This window comes from Mirounga angustirostris, unplaced genomic scaffold (genome assembly GCF_029215605.1).
Source record: "Mirounga angustirostris isolate CCGP_5_RB_7025 unplaced genomic scaffold, mMirAng1.0.hap1 SCAF_13, whole genome shotgun sequence".
Classification (NCBI taxonomy): Eukaryota; Metazoa; Chordata; class Mammalia; order Carnivora; family Phocidae; genus Mirounga; species Mirounga angustirostris.
Genome location: NW_026991721.1, coordinates 34,954,685 through 34,976,034, shown reverse-complemented (window position 1 = coordinate 34,976,034; position 21,350 = coordinate 34,954,685). Strand labels below are relative to the sequence as shown.

At 36.3% G+C, this 21,350-nt stretch overlaps 1 protein-coding gene across 1 annotated transcript in view; it reads left to right on the top strand.

The window, feature by feature from the left end:
- The window catches only part of GAS2 (growth arrest specific 2), a 128,087-nt gene that overhangs the window by 30,703 nt on the left and 76,034 nt on the right, over positions 1-21,350 (top strand). Inside the window, exon 4 of the mRNA XM_045894005.2 lies at positions 17,607-17,748. Within this exon, the coding sequence (XP_045749961.1) occupies positions 17,607-17,748 (142 nt within the window). The remainder of the gene's footprint in view (positions 1-17,606; positions 17,749-21,350) is intronic.

Here is a 21,350-nt window from a genome sequence, read left to right as displayed (position 1 = left end):
TTTATTTTGAGTGTATGTCATCTACCTCCTAAAATCAAAAGGTTCACCAATTAAAAATAATAATGCCTGCTTTATAAAATATAATGGCTGTGCACACATCTCAGTGCCCAATGCGCTTATATATGAGGCTATTGCAATGATTTAAGTGGATTTCAGCATATGAATTTGACCATTCCTGCTACCCATACATTATTATTACATCCTTTTCCTCTTTTATCACAAAGTCAAAATTTTAATTAAATTATTCTCATCTGGCTGTCCTCAGTAAATTATAGAAGAATTGCCACTGTCCCTGTTATATAACTCTTTTAGTGGGTGGTCAAGATAGCCACTGTTTAAGAAGGTGGGCTGGGTTTTTTTTGGGGGGGGAAATTACTTAAAACAGTATAAAGTTTGTTGAATTATCTGTATGATGAAATTAGAAGCATATTTGCATACTTCACAATTATTTGGACAAGTGTACAGGTTCTAGCCAAATGGAATATAACCGGGTGCAAAGCATGGAATCAACCTTTGTGATAAGCACTCATGTTTGAGATGGTTTTCTTTTTATGTATAAAGAAGCAAATGGAAAGAATCAGAATTATTTTAGAATTTCCCTCAATTGCAAGAGAGTAAAATATCACCTCCTATTATCATGTTTGGTTCCTCACTTATTTGTTATATGTAGACCAATAGTTGCCAACCTTTTTATTATGAGTGAAAGGAGGTCATTTTCCCAAATTCCCATGGTCTTTTTTCACATTGGAGTTTGCTTCTGATGAGCTAAGAGATGCAGGAGGGGATCTCTAGCCTCACTCAGTATTCTGCTAAGAATCCCCACATTCCAGAGTGAGGGGGAGAGGAGAAAGACTAGGTGGCAACATTTAACCTAGACATTTACCAAGTTTCAGAGGCTACAGATGTATGCGAATCTGCTGATAAAGGACCCTCCTTCAAAACTACTCAGCAGTTCTTTCCTTTCAAAGTTAAAACTGTAAGCTATGGTTGGGTAGTGTAAATAATGGTTGCATTAGAAGCATATGAAGCAGAAGACTAAAAATAAACGTGTCAAATTGAAATTCCGAAAGCATGAAAAAAAATTAAAACAAACTCTGGATTAGAAGAAGGAGGAACACACACACACACACACACACACATTTTTCATCTACATAATTTCATAGCATCAGCAGAACGTTGCCCCCAAGCGTAAAAGTAAACCTGATGGAATTTTTCCACAGTGACATCATCTGTCCCACTTACAGGCTCACATCCTGCATTTAACCACATGCAGGCACACAGGCCAGGAGTGTAACTGGGGAACTGTTTTCCTGATATTTGATAGCACAGACTGTGGCCACTGCTGTGTCAAAGCGCTCTGGATATGGAATACCATGTCACGAAAAGTCACTCTCACCATATGGAGAATAGAGAACTAATTACCTTAAAATGAGCTCTTACTCCATGCTTTGGAGAAATTCAGGTCATTTAAATAAATCAATAATGAACATGCATGCCCCTTCTTAAAGTAGAGCATTTACAGATTTTATAACAAGAACCTTTTTTAAGGGACTGGAAATTTGAGGGAAAATGTTTCTTTTTAACTTGAAAATGTCTGAGGATTGCTAGATGACTTAAAATGTAAGTTCTCATCATATATAGGTGTGTGTGGTCCAAATATGTGGTACTGGTACATTACAGAGTAATGGCATAATGTTTCTTAGATGAGGTAATTGAATTTATAGTGTATGGCACTCTTCAACTGTATCTTAAGCTTTTAGGGGCTGACTACATGAATACCTGCCATTGTTTTGCTTAGCGGTTTGAAAATGCATTACATATCATGTGTGAAGCTGTCTAGTATGTATTTTGTGTTTGTATTGCTTTGCTAGTCATGTCTAATTTCACACAGTGTAGGCTGTTCATCTAATGGATGCCTCCAGGTAAGAAGTAATACAGCAATTCCTGTAACTTGAAGCCAAAACTAAAATCAAAACAAAATAAAAAACTTAGCTCTATCAAAAGTTGGTCAAAAGAACTAAACCCTCTGAAGTAAAAAGGAAGAAAGGAGTCTTAAAATGGGAGTGAACTGACTAGCATCTGGGTAAGGGCAGGAACTGTATTGAGAGTCAGTTTTGTACTAGATGTTATGCAGGATGTGAAGGCAAATAAGTCCTAGACTCTTCCTTCTGGATCAGGAATACTTGTGTTTGTACCATGCCTCCTTTATCCATTGGCTGAAGTCTGCCAATCCCTTTTCACAGTGATGTCTTTAAATATCTGCAATAAAACCTATAGGAGTATAAACACAAAATAGAACCAATTTTATTGAAATATAGTTACTACAGTATTAAAAATAAATATTAAAACACAAGTTAAAAGATAAGCAGTGTATTTGCTTATTTTATTAACCTGGCATTGGTTTTACAAATACTGTAGTTTTAAATTTTTTTATTTTAATTCTAGTGTAATTAACATACAGTGATATATTAGCTTCAGGTGTACAATATAGTGATTCAACAATTCTATACATTACTCACTGCTCAAGGAAAGTATACTCTTAATCCCCTTCACCTGTTTCACCCATCCCCCCCATCCACCTCTCCTTTGGTAACCTTTTGTTTGTTCACTATAGTTTGAGTCTGTTTTTTTAAGAGTCTGTCTCCCTCTTTTTTTTTTTTTTTTTGCCTTTGTTCATTTGTTTTGTTTCTTAAATTCCACATATGAATGAAATCATAGGGTATTTGCCTTTCTCTGACTGGCTTATTTCACTTAGAATTACACTCTCTAGATCCATCTATGTTGCTGGAAATGACAAGATCTCAGTCTTTTTATGGCTGAATAATATTCCACTGTATATATACCACATCTTTTTTATCCATTCATCTATCAATGGACACTTTCACTGCTTCCATAATTTGGCTATTATAAATAATGCTGCAATAAACATAAGAGTTCATATATCCTTTCGAATTAGTGTTTTGTATTCTTTGGGTAAGTACCCAATAGTGCAATTACTGGATCATAGGGTAGTTCTATTTTTAATTTTTTTTTAAAGATTTTATTTATTTATTGAGAGAGAGTGAATGAGAGCCAGAGAGATCACAGAGGAAAAGGGAGAAGCCAACTCGCTGCTGAGCAGGGAGCCCGATGCAGAGGCTCGATCCCAGGACCCTGAGATCATGACCTGAGCCGAGGGCAGATGCTTAACCAACTGAGCCACCGAGGCACCCCTATTTTTGATTTTTTGAGGACCCCCCATACTGTCTTCCACAGTGACTGTACCAGTTTGCATTCCCATCAACAGTGCAAGACGGTTCCGAAAAATGCTGTAGTTTTAAAGTATAGGAGAAAGTAAACCTAGTATTTCCAGACATATGCAACATATGTAATAGAAAATAAAACCATACAATCTCTATTGGTGAGAAAGGTGTGTAGTTTGATTACATTCATAATAAAGGAATATTAAAATTCAGTTAGAGGAGAGTGAAAATAAAGATAATTTTTTTTGCTCATCTCAAGTTCATGGTCTCCCCAGACCAAGAACCAATTCTGGATGATCACAATCTAGTGAAGATTAGTGTCATAGACATACAAAACTCAGAATAAACAGATTTTAAATAGGTACAGTAGGAAGATTAAGACAGGAGAGATTTATATTTTATGTATATAATAAATGCATGTGCAAATATCTAATAATATATATGTATAAATTATATATATTGAAAATCGTAAATGAGGAACCAACTCATATTTTGTTCCATGTTATCATATTTGCTATATTTAAACGTTGCTTAAAGTTTGAGGAGTAGCTATCTGATCTTTTTTCTCAGACTTACTGAATGCCATGGGATATGATAATAAAGCAAGTATTCAGTAGGTACTTCTACTGTGTCAAAATTTTAACATGGATTAAATCATCAAGTAATTTAAAACTTAGATCATGTCATTTCTTAGTTCAAAATTATCTAATGACACCATGACTTACTTTGACTAAAAGCCAAAATCTTTATGACTGCCTACAAGGCACTACATATTCTGTTCCCCAGCTATCTGATTTCATTTTCTGTGACTTTCTCCTCACTCTACTGTGTTGCAGTCATAATGAGCTCCTTGTTCTTTGAACCCCACAAGCAGGTCCCAACTACCACAGGACCTTTGCAATTGCTTTTCTGTCTACTTAGAGTATTCTTTCCTTAGGTACGTGTATGACTTGCTCCTCACTCCCTTTAGGTCTCTGCTCAAATGTTGTCTTTTGGCTGATGCCTTCCCTGACCTCCCTATGTGAAGTCTTTCACAGATGATCTAGAATTTTCAACTTTCAATTTTCAACTCCCTGCTCCACGATAGATATTTTTTTGAGTGCTGCATTCACGATATTGATAAATAAAAAGAAGAGTAAGGCATTCCTGTCCCCTGTCAAAGGGCTTACAGTCTAGTTAAGTAGATAAAATATGAACATATAAAAAAACAGGTATCAACAGGTGCTCAGTAAATCACATATACCAGTAGTTGTCAAACTTTGTATCACCATAGCATACATTATATTGATGATATTCAATCAATTATTCAAAAAACATTTATAAACACCGAAAATATGCAGGACAGGGTAACTTACAGAGTAGCAGGGAAGGAAGAATAACATTAAGCCAACAGTGAATTACAACTGTGTTATGTATAAATATGGGAAAATCCAAGCATATGAGCGGCTTTAAGAGGGCACCCTGACCTAGTCTTGTAAAAAGGACTCTTAAAATATTCTGAAGCAGGAATGGGAGTTAGACAGAGAGGGAATCTAGAACATTCCCAATGCAGAACATAGCACCGGGGAAAGCCCTCAGATGTGGAGGCGCATGATGACTTTGAGGAACTAAAGGAAAGCAGGTGTTTGGATGCTAACATGAATAGTAGTATTTGGAGATGAGACCGGAGCTAAGTCTATTGGATGTTGCCCTCTATTAAGAACAACATTATGCCACTGAAGTATTTTAAACAGGAGCATGATAAAGTCTTTTAAAAAGATGACATTCGCAGGGAGGTAAATGGATTGGAATAGAGAGGTGAATGTGGAAGTGAGGAGCCCTCTTAGAAAGCTATTGCCCTGGTCGGGTGAGAGATAATGACCATTAGCCTAGGACGCTAGCAGTGGTCCACAAAGAAGCAGATGGTTTTGAGATCTATCAAAACTTGGTGGGGTAGGGATGGAAAATGTTTCCTTTCTTCCTTTCTAAGTTCTTTGGCTAGTCTAGTAATTAAACTGACATAAGACAAATTAATAGAAGAAAAAACAAATTAAATTTCATATGTTTGGGAGTCCCATAAAAATACATGACTCAAAGAAGGGACCAAAGCAGGAAGCTTTTATATATTTTAGACAAAGAAACAGTACATTTGTGAAGAATTGACAAGACAAATGGGGTTGGACTCGGGGTAGTATATTGATGAAGAAGTAAAGAAGCATAAGGTTTGTTTATACAGACTTCTTGGCCCTCAATGTCCATTCTCCATATGTCCACAAGGATGCCATATACCCTGCTGTAACAGGGAGGGTACATTTTACACGAGAGATTTATCTCCTGCTGTCTGAGAGACAGACCTTTTTGTTCTGGCTGTTTTCAAGTACTTCTAATTCAAAATAATCAATATGCCAAAGTGGTATATGTTGGGGTGGCATATCTGCTCCCCTTTCGTTGGCTTGGTGGGATTTGGTGATGAACTGGATGGAAAAGTGAGGGAGATTGGTCCAGGGTTTCATATGTAAAGAAATGAATGGTGGTGCTTTATTTTACAATTGGAAAGGCAGGGGAAGAGTAGGATTGGGGGGAAAATCATGGGTTTCTATGCAGTATACCCCCATGGTTACCCAAGGGTTATGAGCCTTGTGGGCTCCCTCTCACACCACTCCTTACATTTCTGCTCAAGAAAAAAATATAAGCAAGTGAGTTGGCAAACTCAGTTGGGCAAAGAGGTAAGGGAAAGGCAGAGAGAACCGTTATATGTCGGGGCTGTGTGGTGGGAGGGAGCATGGGGAGCATGCAAGAGTGGGAGCAGAAGCTGGTGGGCCAATAGGGGAGATTGTGAAGTCATGATGCTAGGTCAGCAGGTGGGAACAAGACTAATACAAACAGTGGAAGTTGAACTTATAAGGAGCTTTGTCTTTATCCTAAAAGCACTGGGAAGCTAAATTTGCCTTTTGAAAAGTCCACTCTAATTAGAGTGTGGAGAACTGATATGAATGCACAGTATAATAATGAAAAAAAATTAGAAGATGGATAAAAACAAATTGTGATTAAATCGCCATACAAATGTGGAGCATCTGTTTTAAAATTTTTTTCCCTAAATACTTGCGGGCTTATTACAGTAATTACAGATGTGACAATGTAACTTATAACTATTTTTTCAGCTCCCCTCAGGGCCTTCTTTGTAAATAGACCAAAAGTAGACATGTATTTGAAAAAAAAATTAACATTAATTGAAGATAAGCAATCATCTAGGATTAGTATTAGGCACTTTCCAAAACATCTTATTTAATTCTTTTTTTTTTTTAAGATTTTATTTATTTATTTGACAGAGACAGAGATAGCGAGAGCAGGAACACAAGCAGCGGGAGTGGGAGAGGAAGAAGCAGGCTTCCCCTCGAGGAGGGAGCCTGATGTGGGACTCGATCCCAGGACCCTGGCATCATGACCTGAGCCGAAGGCAGACGCCTAACGACTGAGCCACCCAAGCTCCCCATCTTATTTAATTCTTAAAACATGTTGTGAATGATAGATCTTAAGTTCCAAAAGGTTAAATAGATCAAGTAACTGTTCTTGTTGACTGCATCTTATTGCTGGTCAGTTGCAGTTTCAAGGCATAAGCCTTGCCTCTTTGATTTATTATTAGTTTAACATTCCCTCAGTAAATCTTTCAAATTTACTGAGAGTCTAGGGAGATATCCCTGTTGATGAACACTTACAGTGTGCCCCAAACCTGCAGTGCAATGAAGTTACCAAAACAAAATGAGAGAGAGAGAGAGAGAGAGAGAGAGAAAGTCTTTGTTCAAAAGGTGTTTGGAAGTATGTTAGCCGCTAAAATAAACTGGGCTTCCTGGAATCCATTCAGGAAACAATCTTGGGAATTCTGATAATGCTTTTCTTTGTTGGATATTTTACACATGCCTACCAAAAAGTAGTTTTAACTAAAATATTAGAATCGGTGCCTCTTTGAACTCAGAATTTGCTGCCAATAATTATAAATTATTATGTCTTAAAATGTACAAGATCTTTGTGGGGAAGGAAAAAAATTCAAGACCCATTTTAAAAGAATTTAAAAGAATTTTCTTGCTTGTTTCCTTAATGCAGAAAACTAACATATATTCTCAAGAATGTCTGTAAAACTATCATCATTTTGGGGCACCTGGGTGGCTCAGTGGTTAAGCGTCTGCCTTCTGCTCATGTCATGATCACAGAGTCCTGGGATCCAGTCCCGCATCAGGCTCCCTACTTGGCGGGAAGGCTGCTTCTCCTTCTCCCACTCCTCCTGCTTGTGTTCCCTCTCTTGCTATGTCTCTCTCTGTCAAATAAATAAATAAAATCTTTAAAAAAAAAAAACCTATCATCATTTTGTCTGAGCCACTATAATTAATTAATAATTAACAATTACTATTAATTTTGTTGAGAATCTGAGGGACTACTGTGCCTGGTATCCAACAGCCCTTTCTCTGAGAAATCTTTCATATTCACAGAGTAAGTTTTTCTTCTTCCCATTGAAGCCTGATTCTTGCAGTCTTGATACTCCAGCTGTGAAGACAGAAGATGCAGAACAAAAAGAAATCGCTTTTTTTTTTTTACTTCCATGGAGTTATCTACAATTTTTTCTTCATTCCTTCAATTTACCCTTGACAATTTACTTATGACAAATGACATAATTATTTTTCCAGAGGACACGTATAGTTGGATTCCTTCTTAGTTTAAAATGTTAAAATCTTTTCATTATTCCCCAGTAGGAACACTGAGATTATAAGCAGGCAATCACATGCATCTGTCTACACATTCAATTGTTCAAAGTCAAGGGATTTTCACATGAAAATATCTGGATTTCTAAATTCATCTAAGAAAATGGAAGGTCTAACAACAGTGAGACTGTATTTTTTTATGGTAACCACTTAGAATTAAATAAATATGGCTGCCCCTCCTGGATATGGCATGAGCTCTTCAGTTTTCCACAATCCCCACAACTCCTTATAATCCCCCAGGAGCTAGCCACTTCATTCTTTTATTTGATTTGCCTGGCCACTTCTGGGCCTTTATAACCCTGATTGGAATTATAATATTGGTAATTCTTGTTAGGTATAAAATACCTTTTATGATTCTGGCCCAGTTGACTTTTCTGGTCTCATTTTCTCTTCTACATGCATTCTGCACTCAATCATAATGCCCAGTGCTTAGTCAGGTCTCATCAGATGTTTCACTTTATAGAATGTACTGCCCTTCTTTTCTATGCCTGTTGAGCGTTTGAGATCCTTCAGTTTTGTACATTGCTGCTCATATGTAAGGTCTTCCTATAATGATGTCCAGTCAACCCCTCCCCAAAGTTAAATGCACACACCCTGAAATTTCCCAAAGAGCTAAATTTTAACTCCTATTTAAATACTTAAACTTCTGTTGTATTTCTCACCATATGAAATGATGATTTTAAAGTCTTTTTCTCAAAAGACACTGAAGGTCTCCTGAAAGGAAACCTGTCCTTATCTTTTTTGTATTTCAGTCTGCAGTGCCGAGTGTCACAACTGATATGGAGTTGTGATTTAATAATGGTTGGTTGAATTGAATCAGATTAAATGATTTCTATTTAAAATCATTAGCCATAGCAATTAACTGAATTTTAAAGTGTAGGACTAGACTTTTGAAATTTTTAAGAAGCTAATCTCTGGGTAGTCATATGTGAATAATTAGTTGGGAGAACAGAAGCTTTTCATAGTAGTGTAGCATTTATATAATGATTCCCTTATGGGTGTATATGTAAAATTAGGCACAATGTACATAAAAATGGAAAGAATGCATTTTCTGTTTAACAGCATATTTTTTTCTCCTTTTAGAAGCATTTGGTGCTTTTAAACAACTATCAATAACATAATAATGCTTTCATATACTTTAATTTTTAGAGCTGTTTTAAGTTCATGGCACAATTGAGCAGGAAGTACAACAGAATGGTACATTTGTTACAAATAATGAACCTACGTTGACACGTCATTATCACTCGAAGTCCATGGTTACATTAGGATTAACTCTTGGGGTTGTGCATTCTATGGGTTTTCACAAATGTATAATGATGTATGTCCATCATTATAGTATCATATAGAGTAGTTTCACCACCCTAAAAATCCCGTGTGATGAATCTCATGATGAATTTCCTATGCATCCCTCTCTTTTCCCTAACCTTTAATTATTTTACTGTTTCTATAGCTTTACCTTTTCTAGAATGTCATATAGTTGGAATCATGTAATATATAGCCTTTTCAGATTGGCTTCTTTCACTCAGTAATATACATTTAAGGTTCCAACATGTCTTTTATAGCTTGATAGCTCATTTCTTTTTAGTGCTGAGTAATATTCCATTATCTGGATGTATGAGAGTTTCATTCACCTATTGAAGGGCATCTTGCTTGTTTCCACATTTTGGCAATTATGAATAAAGCATGTTTAAATAAATAAATGCTTTAAATAATAAAGCATGCTATGAATATCCATGTGCAGGTTTTCATGTGTATGTAAGTTTTCAGCTCATTTACATCATAACTTTTCATTATCCTTCTCATCCTTTAAGCCTGAAGTTTGAGCACTGAGCTTGAACTTCATTGCCAGCATCATTTTACATTATGGCAGAGATAATTTCAGATGACTCAAAATCTTAACATATTTTTCTATCACTATTATTCAAGTGACTTCCTCATGATTTTACTGGGTATACCAGAATTTGGATATGAGAAACCTTTTTTTCATATTTTTAAAATTTATGTGGTTATGAAGATTACACTAAATTTTGTTATAAGACCTGTTCTCTTTAGAGTGGAATATATCTGGAGAAGGAAAAGAGAGGCGATGTCCATTTTGAATTCAATCCAGTGAATTCAACTGCTACTGTACTAAATCACAGCTCACTCTGTCAGAGGCATGAGGTCCTATTGCAGAATCCCCAGGAGAGGCCGGTGGTACCAGAAAGAATTTCCCCCCTATTTTTCATTTTAATAATTTTGATCTTAAAGAATACATTTTCATCCTTTCTAAAGCCACTTGGTAGTTATAGTTAGATACCTTGATACCGTGAATGTTCAAATAATTTTATCGAGAGGTTTTCTTCAGGAAAATATATAGTGAAACTAAAAGCAGCAAGGGGATGCAAATGGAAACATTCTTTCCATAATGGAAAGAGTGACTTTATTGCCTGCATATTTGAACAGTACATTCTATATACCCTTTGGAAAAAGAAAGATATTAGTTCTTGGCAATTTCCACATCTTCTTTTATGTATCTCTTCTGTTTTATATCTGAAATGCCTACTCGATGTAATCAAAGGGAGTAGTTTGTCTCAAACTTTTGTGAAGAATGGATTATTTAAACTACTAGTATTAAATTTTCAGTTCACTGCATGTAGAAAAGTGGAGAGGGCATTCTCTCAATTTTCTTTGTAGTTTGGATGGGGAAAGAGAGTACATATGCTTGATTTTAATGTTACCTGGCCCCAAAATAGGGGAATAAATCAACTGCTGAAATATATTAACTTCCAGGCATTGGTGAGCTGTCAAAGAACAGTTAGACATGTATGGGTATAAGAGATTGAATGATTTGATTTAAACTGCATATGAGCTCCATTTTTTTGTCTTGGAAAATAGAGAAACTAACACCTGCCTAATTCAGGGCATCATGTTTTGAGAATTAAATAGGATAATCTCTATGAAAGGAAGTTTTGTGTGCCTAAGGCATGATTTACACTCACGGTGTTAATTCCTTCCTTTGCCACCCACCATATGATTCAGGAAAAAAATAAGTCAGTACTGTGTCTAGTACTGCACTATATTTGATGCTATGGCAGTATAATGGTAAATAAGAGCCTGGTTCGGGGGCGCCTGGGTGGCTCAGTCGGTTAAGTGTCTGCCTTCAGCTTAGGTCGTGATCCCGGGTCCTGGGATCGAGCCCCACATCCAGCTCCCTGCTCAGTGGGTAGCCTGTTTCTCCCTCTCCTGCTTCCCCTGCTTGTGCTCTCTCTCTCTCTCTCTCTCTCTGTGTGTCAAGTAAGTAAATAAATATTCTTAAAGAAAAATAAGATCCTGGTTCTCTAGGTGTAGGCTATTATAAGGATTATAAATAGATCTATACGTATATAAATAATCACTACCACCCTTTTGAAGCTGTAACACTCACAACCTTAACTAGGACATACACAGGTTGAACTCTGCAGCATACAAGTAAACTCTTTGCAAGTGACCAAAATAGTTTTGTCCCAGTAACTATATTCAGGGGAACTATTAGATTTGAGGGTAGTTGAAAGACATGGGAATGGTATTAGTTCAAGGGAAACTAGGCAAGTGGTCAAATATTGAACTCGCAAACCCCAAATAATGGCTTCCCTTTTCCTATTACACATGTGCTAATAGGATGGCCACAAGCCACATGTGGCTATTTAATTTTAAATGGATTTTTTTTCCCAATTTTAGTGAGAAGTACTTGACATACGTCAATGTATATGTTTAAGGCATACAGCATGATGGTTTGATTCACATATATTATGAAATGAATCCCACAATAGGTTCAGCGAACATCCATCATCTCACATAGATTAAAATTAAGTAAAAGTTACAAATTAGTTCCCCAGTCACACCACAGTTCAAGTGTTCAATAGCCCCATGTCACTAGTGGTTACTAGAACATTCCCACCATCACAGAAAGTTCTATTGGAAAACTACTCTAAAAGTGAGGTTCAAGTTTAGGATGAAGATAGAAGTAAATTGGCTGTCAGTCTTTTTCTGAGTTCTGGTACCCATAACAACAACAACAAAAAGAAATATTTGCAAGAAAATATGAAATAAGGAAATCATAGTTAAATTCAGCATATTTTTATGTGCATTGATAACAGGGATAATGAATAAACTGTAAGGAACACTTACTTCTGTACTTGAATTATATTATTTAATTCACATTCACACACGCTTAGCTGATGAGATGCATTGTTTTCTATGTGCATTGACTAGGAGAGTGAGGCACAGAAACATTAAGTAATTTGCCCAAAATACCATCCCAAGAAGGTGAGATAGCTGAGTGTGAACTCAGGGAATTGGACTCCAAAGCCCCAGCAGATAATGGAGTAAATTAAAAGCCTTTAGAAGTAAATTTAAATTCTTCTTATTGCAACCTAATCTGCTTATTCCCTGAAGGGAAAGCGAAGGCACAAAACCATTCTTTTGTACATTAATCATCCGGTCTCTAAGTATTTGGGGGGCCATGAATACATATCCTGAGTTAATCCCACTGAGAGAAAAAAAGGTAAACATTAGACTCTTGATATTAGAAAAATTAATGTGCATCCGTGTGATGGTTTACTAGAAGTCACTTCTCATTTTGCTAACACAAAATATGGAATCCAGACCATGGAGCCTGGGATACAGCAGTGTGACTCTTGCAAGTAAGTGTACCTAAATTTTTACCCAATCTCAGTTCAGCTTGGCGGTTATTCTCAAGTCATCATTCTCTATTCAGTAACTTCCAAAAATAGCTCAAAGTTGTCACTTAAATTTTTCAGTTATACATTTCTTAATTTATGGAAATCGTTTAATATATAAATTATGCTATGAATTTAGTGAATTTTGAAGGCCCTGAAAATGTGTCCCCTGGGAATGTGAAAACTCTAATACAGTGTTTACTCCTGCCCCATGTTGATTACAGTCTAGTTTGTGGAGTCGTCTTACCATTCATGCATGCATTCCTCAGTCAGGTTTTGAGGACATAATATGTAACAGCACTGTCTGGAAAAACTTAGTAAATAACTGAAGATGGTCTATAATTTAAATGCTGTAGGAATTGTTTGAAGAGGTGAGCAGTAAAGGGAAAACTAATAGGGAAGATATATCAGATGAGCCATGTGGGGAAGTTCCCTTTTGAATCTCCAGTTCTTTAGATCAGAAGTCTTCCTCTCCATATCTGTGGTCAATTTTCAGTCTTTCAGGTATACACATCCATCATTACTTAAGGCAGTTCTCTATTCTAAAACTCTCCTTCAAGATTTCCTTGGCGGGCGCCTGGGTGGCTCAGTTGGTTAAGCGACTGCCTTCGGCTCAGGTCATGATCCTGGAGTCCCAGGATCGAGTCCCGCATCGGGCTCCCTGCTCAGCGGGGAGTCTGCTTCTCCCTCTGCCCCTCCCCCCTCTCATGCTCTCTCTATCTCATTCTCTCTCAAATAAATAAATAAAATCTTTAAAAAAAAAAAAAAAAGATTTCCTTGGCAAGGAAATCAACAAGGAAATAGTTGTTATTCAATCTATTGGTTTTTATTTTTATTTAATGATATTAAAGAAGAGATCCAGAGCTATTTTCCCCCCCTAGGATTTTCATGAGAACCGAGAGAAATTAACAATTAAAAAAAATCACAGAGGGGAGGGGGGTGGGGGGATGGGTTAGCTTGTGATGGGTATTAAAGAGAGCATGTACTGAATGGAGCACTGGGTGCTGGGTGTTATATGCAAACAATGAATCATGGAACACTACATCAAAAACTAATGATGTAATGTATGGTGATTAACATAACATAATAAAAAAATTATTAAAAAATCACAGAACTGGAAGCGATCTAATTGCCAAGGTTTTCAGAGCTTTATAAACACATTTGCGTAAAAGATGTCAAAAATACTTTTAAGTTCCAAAGGTATTGAGTGCTGATATTATTGAATCATTTGTTCTTTAATTCAAATGAAATCAAACTTATGCCCTAAGACTCTTCATTATAAATGGCACAGTAACCCTGGAAAGACCTTTGATTTGGAGTCGGTGTTCAACCAGGAAGAATATTAGATCCCACAAGCACGCGACTGCTCTTAGCCATCGCACAGAGATCCTTACACCTGGTTATGCGTGATGACCTATAAATAGGTACTCTGTGTGAGGGCTCAATTCATTAGTCATCTGGACTAATGAGGATGACTTCTTAAAATTTTACCAAGTAAAACATTTCATCTGGATGAGGACTGGAAGCTACCATTCACTCTGTTTACAGTGTCCTAAGTCTTCAGATGACATAGAAGCACTAAATCTGACAGGTCCAGAACAGATACAGATATCCCATAAATCACTTTACTACTGCCTTGTTTGATTGCTGTTACTATTGAATTCCTCTGCATTGGATATCCCCAAGTTATGAAATATCAGTAGCCAGCTTTCATTTTATTTGTCCTAAAATAACTTTCATGTCTTTGAATAAGAATGAATTTAAATACTTATCCTCAGGTATATGTTATGTAAATGACTTTGTAAGGACCAGAACCTTGTAGGGGAAAATGTTGTTTTCACTTCTATACTTGGTGCTTGTCCTTTTAAGTTCTTAAAGAGTAGGTTGACTGATTTCTGAGGGCTTGTTGCTTTTGGGTATTCTCTCAAAATATGTCCCTTGGTAGATTAAGTGTCACATCAATCTCTAGCTTCTCAAGTGCAAAATGGATATTGTATTTATTTCCGCTACACAAGCCTTGAGCCTTATGTCCTTAGGTGTCCTTAGCATTGTCAAATAGTTTATAATTTCTAAGTTATACTTCCTCTATGCAAACTCATTCCTGGGTCTTAAGTGGTTTTCCACATTTTATTATTTCTCTATTCAGGGATAGAGGTGGCAAATCTTAACGTGGCTCTGTATTTGAATCTATTTATGTTCTTTTCTTAGAGATGATCTTTGCTTTAGTCTTATCATAAAAAAGCTTTATAGTCACCTCTTGGAGATTTTTGTTTCCAGCAAATCCTCTTATGTTTTAGCTGACACAATTTACCAACTTTGATTATTTAATCTGAAAATATTGATAAGATGTAAAAGTCATTTAAAATCCTACTTGGGGTGCCTAGGTGACTTGGATGGTTAAGCGTCTGTCTTCGGCTCAAGTCATGATTTCCAGGTCCTGGGATGGAGCCCCATGTCAGGCACCCAGCTCAGCGGGGAGTCTGCTTCTCCCACTCCCTCTGCCTCTCCCCTTGTTTGTGCTCTCTCTGTCTCTCTCTCTTTCAAATGAATAAATAAAATAAAATAAAAAATAAAATAAAATCCTCCTACTTATTTTAAAATTATGTAATGAAGTAAATGAAACTATGCATCAATCACCTTCCTCAAAGGTAATTACTATCAATTTTGTGCATGTCCTTCTTAAATTTTCCCTAAACTAACATTATAAAAATGAGTACAATAGGGGTGCCTGGGTGGCTCAGTCGTTAAGCGTCTGCCTTCGGCTCAGGTCATGATCCCAGGGTCCTGGGATCAAGCCCCGCATTGGGCTCCCTGCTCCACGGGGGGCCTGCTTCTCCCTCTCCCACTCCCCCTGCTGTGTTCTCTCCTTGCTGTCTCTCTCTGTCAAACAAATAAAATCTTTAAAAAAAATGAGTACAATATTCATATTTATAATACAACATATTTACATGCACTTTCACCTTATATATGGCCATCTGTGTGTGTGTGTATATATATATATATAGTGTACACATATACACATGATCATAAAATGAAATTGTGGTACACATATCTGTTTGCAAATTATTTGTTTCTGCTTACAAGTACATACTGAACATCTGTATGGTTCAACATATATACATTTATCTTACTCTTTTTAAATGCGTAGAATTCCATTGTATGTATACTATGTATTATTCCACCAGCCCTCTTTTGGCATATTCTTATTTCTATATTTTCTTATTCAATCACTGTTGCAACAAATATATAGATATAGATATATTTTAAGCACTAATGCTATCATATCTTTAAGATATATACTTAGAAGTGAATTGCTAGATTTAAGGATTTTTTTTATTTTAATAAATACTGAGTGATGTTTGCAAATATTTTATAAAGGAGATATTACACTATGCTATTTATGATTGGTTTTACAACTTATATAGAAAATAATTTCCTTGAAAACTTTTACTTAACCAAAATGGTACAGGGGGTATTGCTACACAAGTAACCTCATATATATTTATATCAGTAATGCCTAAAATATATAGCTATATAAATATTTGTGTATTCATGCAAAAATCTTCATTATGTCTCCTCTAAATTAAATTCAATCAGCAAGAAAGAGATGGACCTTTGAGAGTGGACAGACACAGACTTTGAGTGATGTAGTAACTGAATATTTTAGTTATGTGGGCCATAAAAGCCTCAGACATGAAGAACTCTAGTAATAGTATGATGTTAGTAGAACTTCACCAATCCTCTAAGGCTACTATCTCATTTTTTATAACCATTCTTGCAAATGAGTTGAACAATCAACAACATTTTGCTTTTATTTGTGGTTCCCAGTGAATGAAGGAAACATTCTATTTATGAACTTAAATCACAAAGTGTTTCTCCCTTGATCTTTTCTCTCTTTGAGGTGAAGTTCTATGTAGCCCACATCATCCAAATCCATTGTTCAGTTTTTCATGTCACAGAGAATTGCATTCTGTGACTTCCTGGAATGCCATGGACACTGGTTATGTTCTAGTAAAGAAAATAAGACCACACACCTCTCTAACACTTGGTATGGTGTCAGTAGAAGTTTGCTGGCTAAAATTTTATGGCAGACTGTTAATAAGAAAGTCTGTCCAGGTTCATACCCTCCCTTATCTTAAGCATTTTCTTTTCTTTTCTTTAAAGTTTTTATTTATTTGAGAGAGAGAGCATGAGCAGGAGGAAGGGCGGAGGGAGAAGCAGGCTCCCGCCTGAGCAGGCAGCCCTACAAGGGGCTCGATCTCAGGACCCCGAGATCATGACCTCAGCTGAAGGCGGCCGCTTAACCGACTGAGCCACCCAGGCACCCCTTAAGCATTTTCTTATCCCATAAGAAAAATGATGCATAATGTCAATATGTTTCAGGGTCAGATAGCAGAAATCCAACAGAATTATTTTTATACTATTATGTATATTATTAATAATATAATATATTGATATGTGTGTGTGTGCATATAAGAATGCAGGTTTGTGTGTTACATATTGTTTATATTCATGTAGCATATTTGTGTTTCATTCTTCTTTCACAAATGGAAAATACATTTATGAATAATTTTTGAGAAATAATGATAGAATATTGGATGGAACATAAGGCCAAAAAAAAAAAAAAACCTAAAATAGAAGAGAAAGAAAAAAGGCAATGTGAGCCAGGGAAGGAACTTGCTTGTATTACTACAAGATGGTAAAAAAGAAAAAGTCCAAGATTTGTTTATACGCACAGATTTTTTTATAGTTTCTTAAAGACAACTAAGTTTCATGTGCATTTTACTTCCTTTTCTATACCTCTTCAAAACCTATTTATTGATATGCAGTCATTCCAAAACGTTTTGTTGAAAACATGAATGTATATTTAATTGGTTGCTGTGATGACTTTGCCGGATATTCCACCAGAGTGAGATTTCTTTGTTTTTCAGAATCTGCCCTTGAAGAAGATTCCGTGCAAAGCCACTGCACCCTCAGGCTCCTTTTTTGCCCGAGACAATACAGCAAATTTCTTATCCTGGTGCCGAGATTTAGGGGTAGATGAAACGTGTCTATTTGAATCGGAAGGTTTGGGTATGTATTTCCTTCAGAATTCTAGCTGATAAAATTATTATGTATCTTTGTCAGTCTAACTATCAAAAGTTTTTTTGTGTGATGTCATTTCATAGATTGTTAACTTGAAAAAAATTCAAAGTTTGATGTCAATTGCAGGTTTGTTGTAAATATGAATCTTTGAAGGTAGAAAATGCATGGCTTTTACTGTTGGTACTTCGTGCGTGAAAGGGTAGGAATATAAGTAGCACAATTCCAAGCTAAAATCAAGTATATACAATGCCAAATGGGGGATATTTGGAAAATGGAGGCTTACATTTTGCCACCGGACTCTAACCTGGACTAGAAAGAGAGGTGTATATGATCCAGCCATAAAGGCACTATTGTTTTTTACCTCCACCAAAGGCTGAAACACCATTTCCTGTAAAGTCTATCTTTGTTGAAACAGTTTATCTATTTTTAGTGAGTTAAAAATCAGGTATGCAAGCAGGAGATTGGAATAATTGAAAATGGTGAAATAAAAGATAGATACCTTAGTGTCTAAACCTACCCAGATAATTGTGGGGTTCTTGTCTTATTTTGCCTTATGATTGAATTTTGGCAAATCCATGTCCAGACCACAGAACAAGCTTTTGCATTTCCTTGGGAGAAAACGGATATTGTTCAGCGTTTCGATATTACTTGATATGCTACCGTTAAATGTTCAATCCTCCTGTACCAGCTTTGCCCAGAACAGCTCTCATATGGAGAGTATTAGAATTAAAGCCCCCTTCTAATGAAAACAGAACTGAGTGAAGAAAGGAGGGGGGAGCCTTGGTTCTTTTGCCTGAGGCTTTAAACAATCAATCCACAAAAATCACATAATACCAAATATTAGCATCAAAGTAAGCTGAGCATCCATCAGAGAGAACAAGCATACAAATTGCCTTCCACACAGAATACCCTTTGCCCCTAGGCCTCACAAAACAACATTTCCCTGCTGAACCTAGGAAATTGACAGTAACAGCTAAAATCTTACCATTTTATATGCTTACGGAAATTTGTATTTGCACTAAGAGGAGTGAATGTGATATGGAAAAGATTGCCATCAGATTTCTGAGGATTCTCTCAACAGAGAAGAAAATTATGTGAATTTAGACTAGGAGAACATTTTATACCTGAAGGAAAAAATAAAGAGTAATTGCTCAGGAGCCTAGTATGTACAATAGTGTGCTCCTCAAGTGATCGTTATATAAATGGACTTTGACTGCTCTTACTATTTCCTCTCATTAAAGTAAACCAAACTTGGGGGAAGATGTGTGTGTATGGATATAGCCCTATTTCAGTCTGATGGCAATTTTACAAATAGATTTTAACTTTCAGGTGTCTAGGAAACTGTCTGAGTGAAGACTTCTAGGAAGGGAGTGTGGTGGAATTATTTGCAAAAAATATCTTTGAAAGATCAAATGAATCAATGAATTAATGAATGAATAATAAATAAATAAGTTCAGATCTTAGTCACAAGGAGTATATTTTTCATGTGTGGACAAACAACATCATGATTTAAAGTTCTCAAGTGCCCCTGCATTGCTTAAGGAACTGCCGCATGGGGAAACTGCCCTATTTGTAAATTTATCGAACAGGTTTTCATTTAAGAAGCATCTTTTAAGAAACAAAACAGATGAACATAGGGGGAAGGGGAAAAAAAGAGAGAGGGAAGCATAAGAGACTTTTAACCACAGAGAACAAGAGGTGAGCAGGGGATGGGCTCAGTGGGTGATGGGCATTAAGGAGGGCACTTTTGTTGAGTACTGGGAGTTATATGTAAGTGATAATCACTAAATTCTACTCCTGAAACCAATATTACATTATATATTAACTAACTAGAATTTAAATAAAAATTTGAAAAGAGAAAAAAATAAGCATCTTTTTCAGTGACTACCATAGGCCAAGGTGGATGACTACCATAGGACAAGCTGTCAATGGGAATACCTTGTCTCAATTTCCACCCTGCCTCTGAGTTCTTTTGTTAGTTGAACTAATAAAACTTTCAGTTGGAAACCAGGAAGCTTGGATGGCTTTTTAAAACCCCATTCAGATAAGTAATACATTTTATCTTGAAACAATAAAGCCTAAAGCAACTGTATAATAAAGGTCCTGGTATATAAATACATACTCTGCAGAATATAAAATAATGTCAAGATAAATTTTGAGATGGCCTAGTTCTTCACTCTGTTTGAAAAAAACTTGACTTTATAAAAAGAAAGTCCCAGGTAATTTATACATGATAGCTACTGAGTATTTTGTTCAAACATCTTTCATTTTGATTATCTTCTATATTATAACTTAGCTTATAACTGGCAATGAAACCAAGTTTTCAAGCAATTTTTAATCCTCTCAGCACCAAACGAAAGCAGATAGTTAGGCTTTCTGGTTTGCTGCTCAATGAAAAGACAAATTTGAAATTTCTGCTGCTCAGAATAGGACATGAGGTGAAGTATAATACGCCCCATGAAGACAGAAGAAGGGAGCCAATATTATAGCATTGACTTCAGGATTATTCAGAGAAAGGAAACAGCTGTGCCCATAGATGTTAATGATAATCAAGAGGAAGGACAATGAGAAATTCCATTTCCCCAAGGGGAACCCTTTCTTCTTGGATTTTTCTTATGATTCACTGGGGGTAAGGAAGTGATTGAGCCACGGCTGATGGCCTTGGTCTCTGTATTGTCGAATTGACTTTCTCGCAACAGTAACAGTGTACCCTGCTTGATGTCTTTTCACACTTCACTTTTGAAAGGGAATTTAGGGCAAGGGTTTTTCTTTTTTTTCCTCCCTCAAGATTTCATTTCAGTAGCACACAAGATGAAGTGCATCCTTTGTGTCCCAGTGTTTTGAATAGCAAATAAAATGAAAAGATGCCCTGATGAAGGGGGAAAATCTGTTTGAATGAATGATAAAGTAGATCACTGTCCTGATTGTGTATCAAGAGGCTTCTGTCTTTAGCTGTTCAAAGGTCTTTGCCTGCATAAAGCGTTCTTATCTTTGTGGCAACTGATATGCTACCCTCTGTTGCAGAGTTTTTTTGGGCAGTTATTTGCAAGGGGATCTTGATTCACAACTCGCTCAATCTGTTCTCTTTCCACAACAGCTAATGACAAGAAAGCTCCGTAGTGGGGAAGGTATGCTGGGGATGAACTGGGGAGCATGGATAGCAGCTTATCCCATATGCTTCCCTCATGTTTCTTGCCTTTTTGATTCTTGACAGATGATTTTCCGTGCCACACAACACCATCACATACAGAGTATAACCTGTAGCTTATCTTCAATGAAATTCTTGGTAATTTTTCCTCTGTGAAATGTCAATTCTCAGATCATAAATTCACTATATCTTGAATAGTGTTTCAAAAAAGAGTCAAGAGAAAAATGAACAAAGGTCATGAACAGCCTCATCATAGAAGACAAAAAAAAAATCTAGGAGGGCACATGATGTGGTGAGCTCTGGGTGTTATACGCAACTGATGAATTATTGAGCTCTGCATCTGAAACAGAAGGATGTACTCTATGTTGGCTAATTGAATTTAAATGAAAAAAATCTAATAAAGATATAAAAATGTTGGACAGCTTAGCAATAAGGTAAATGC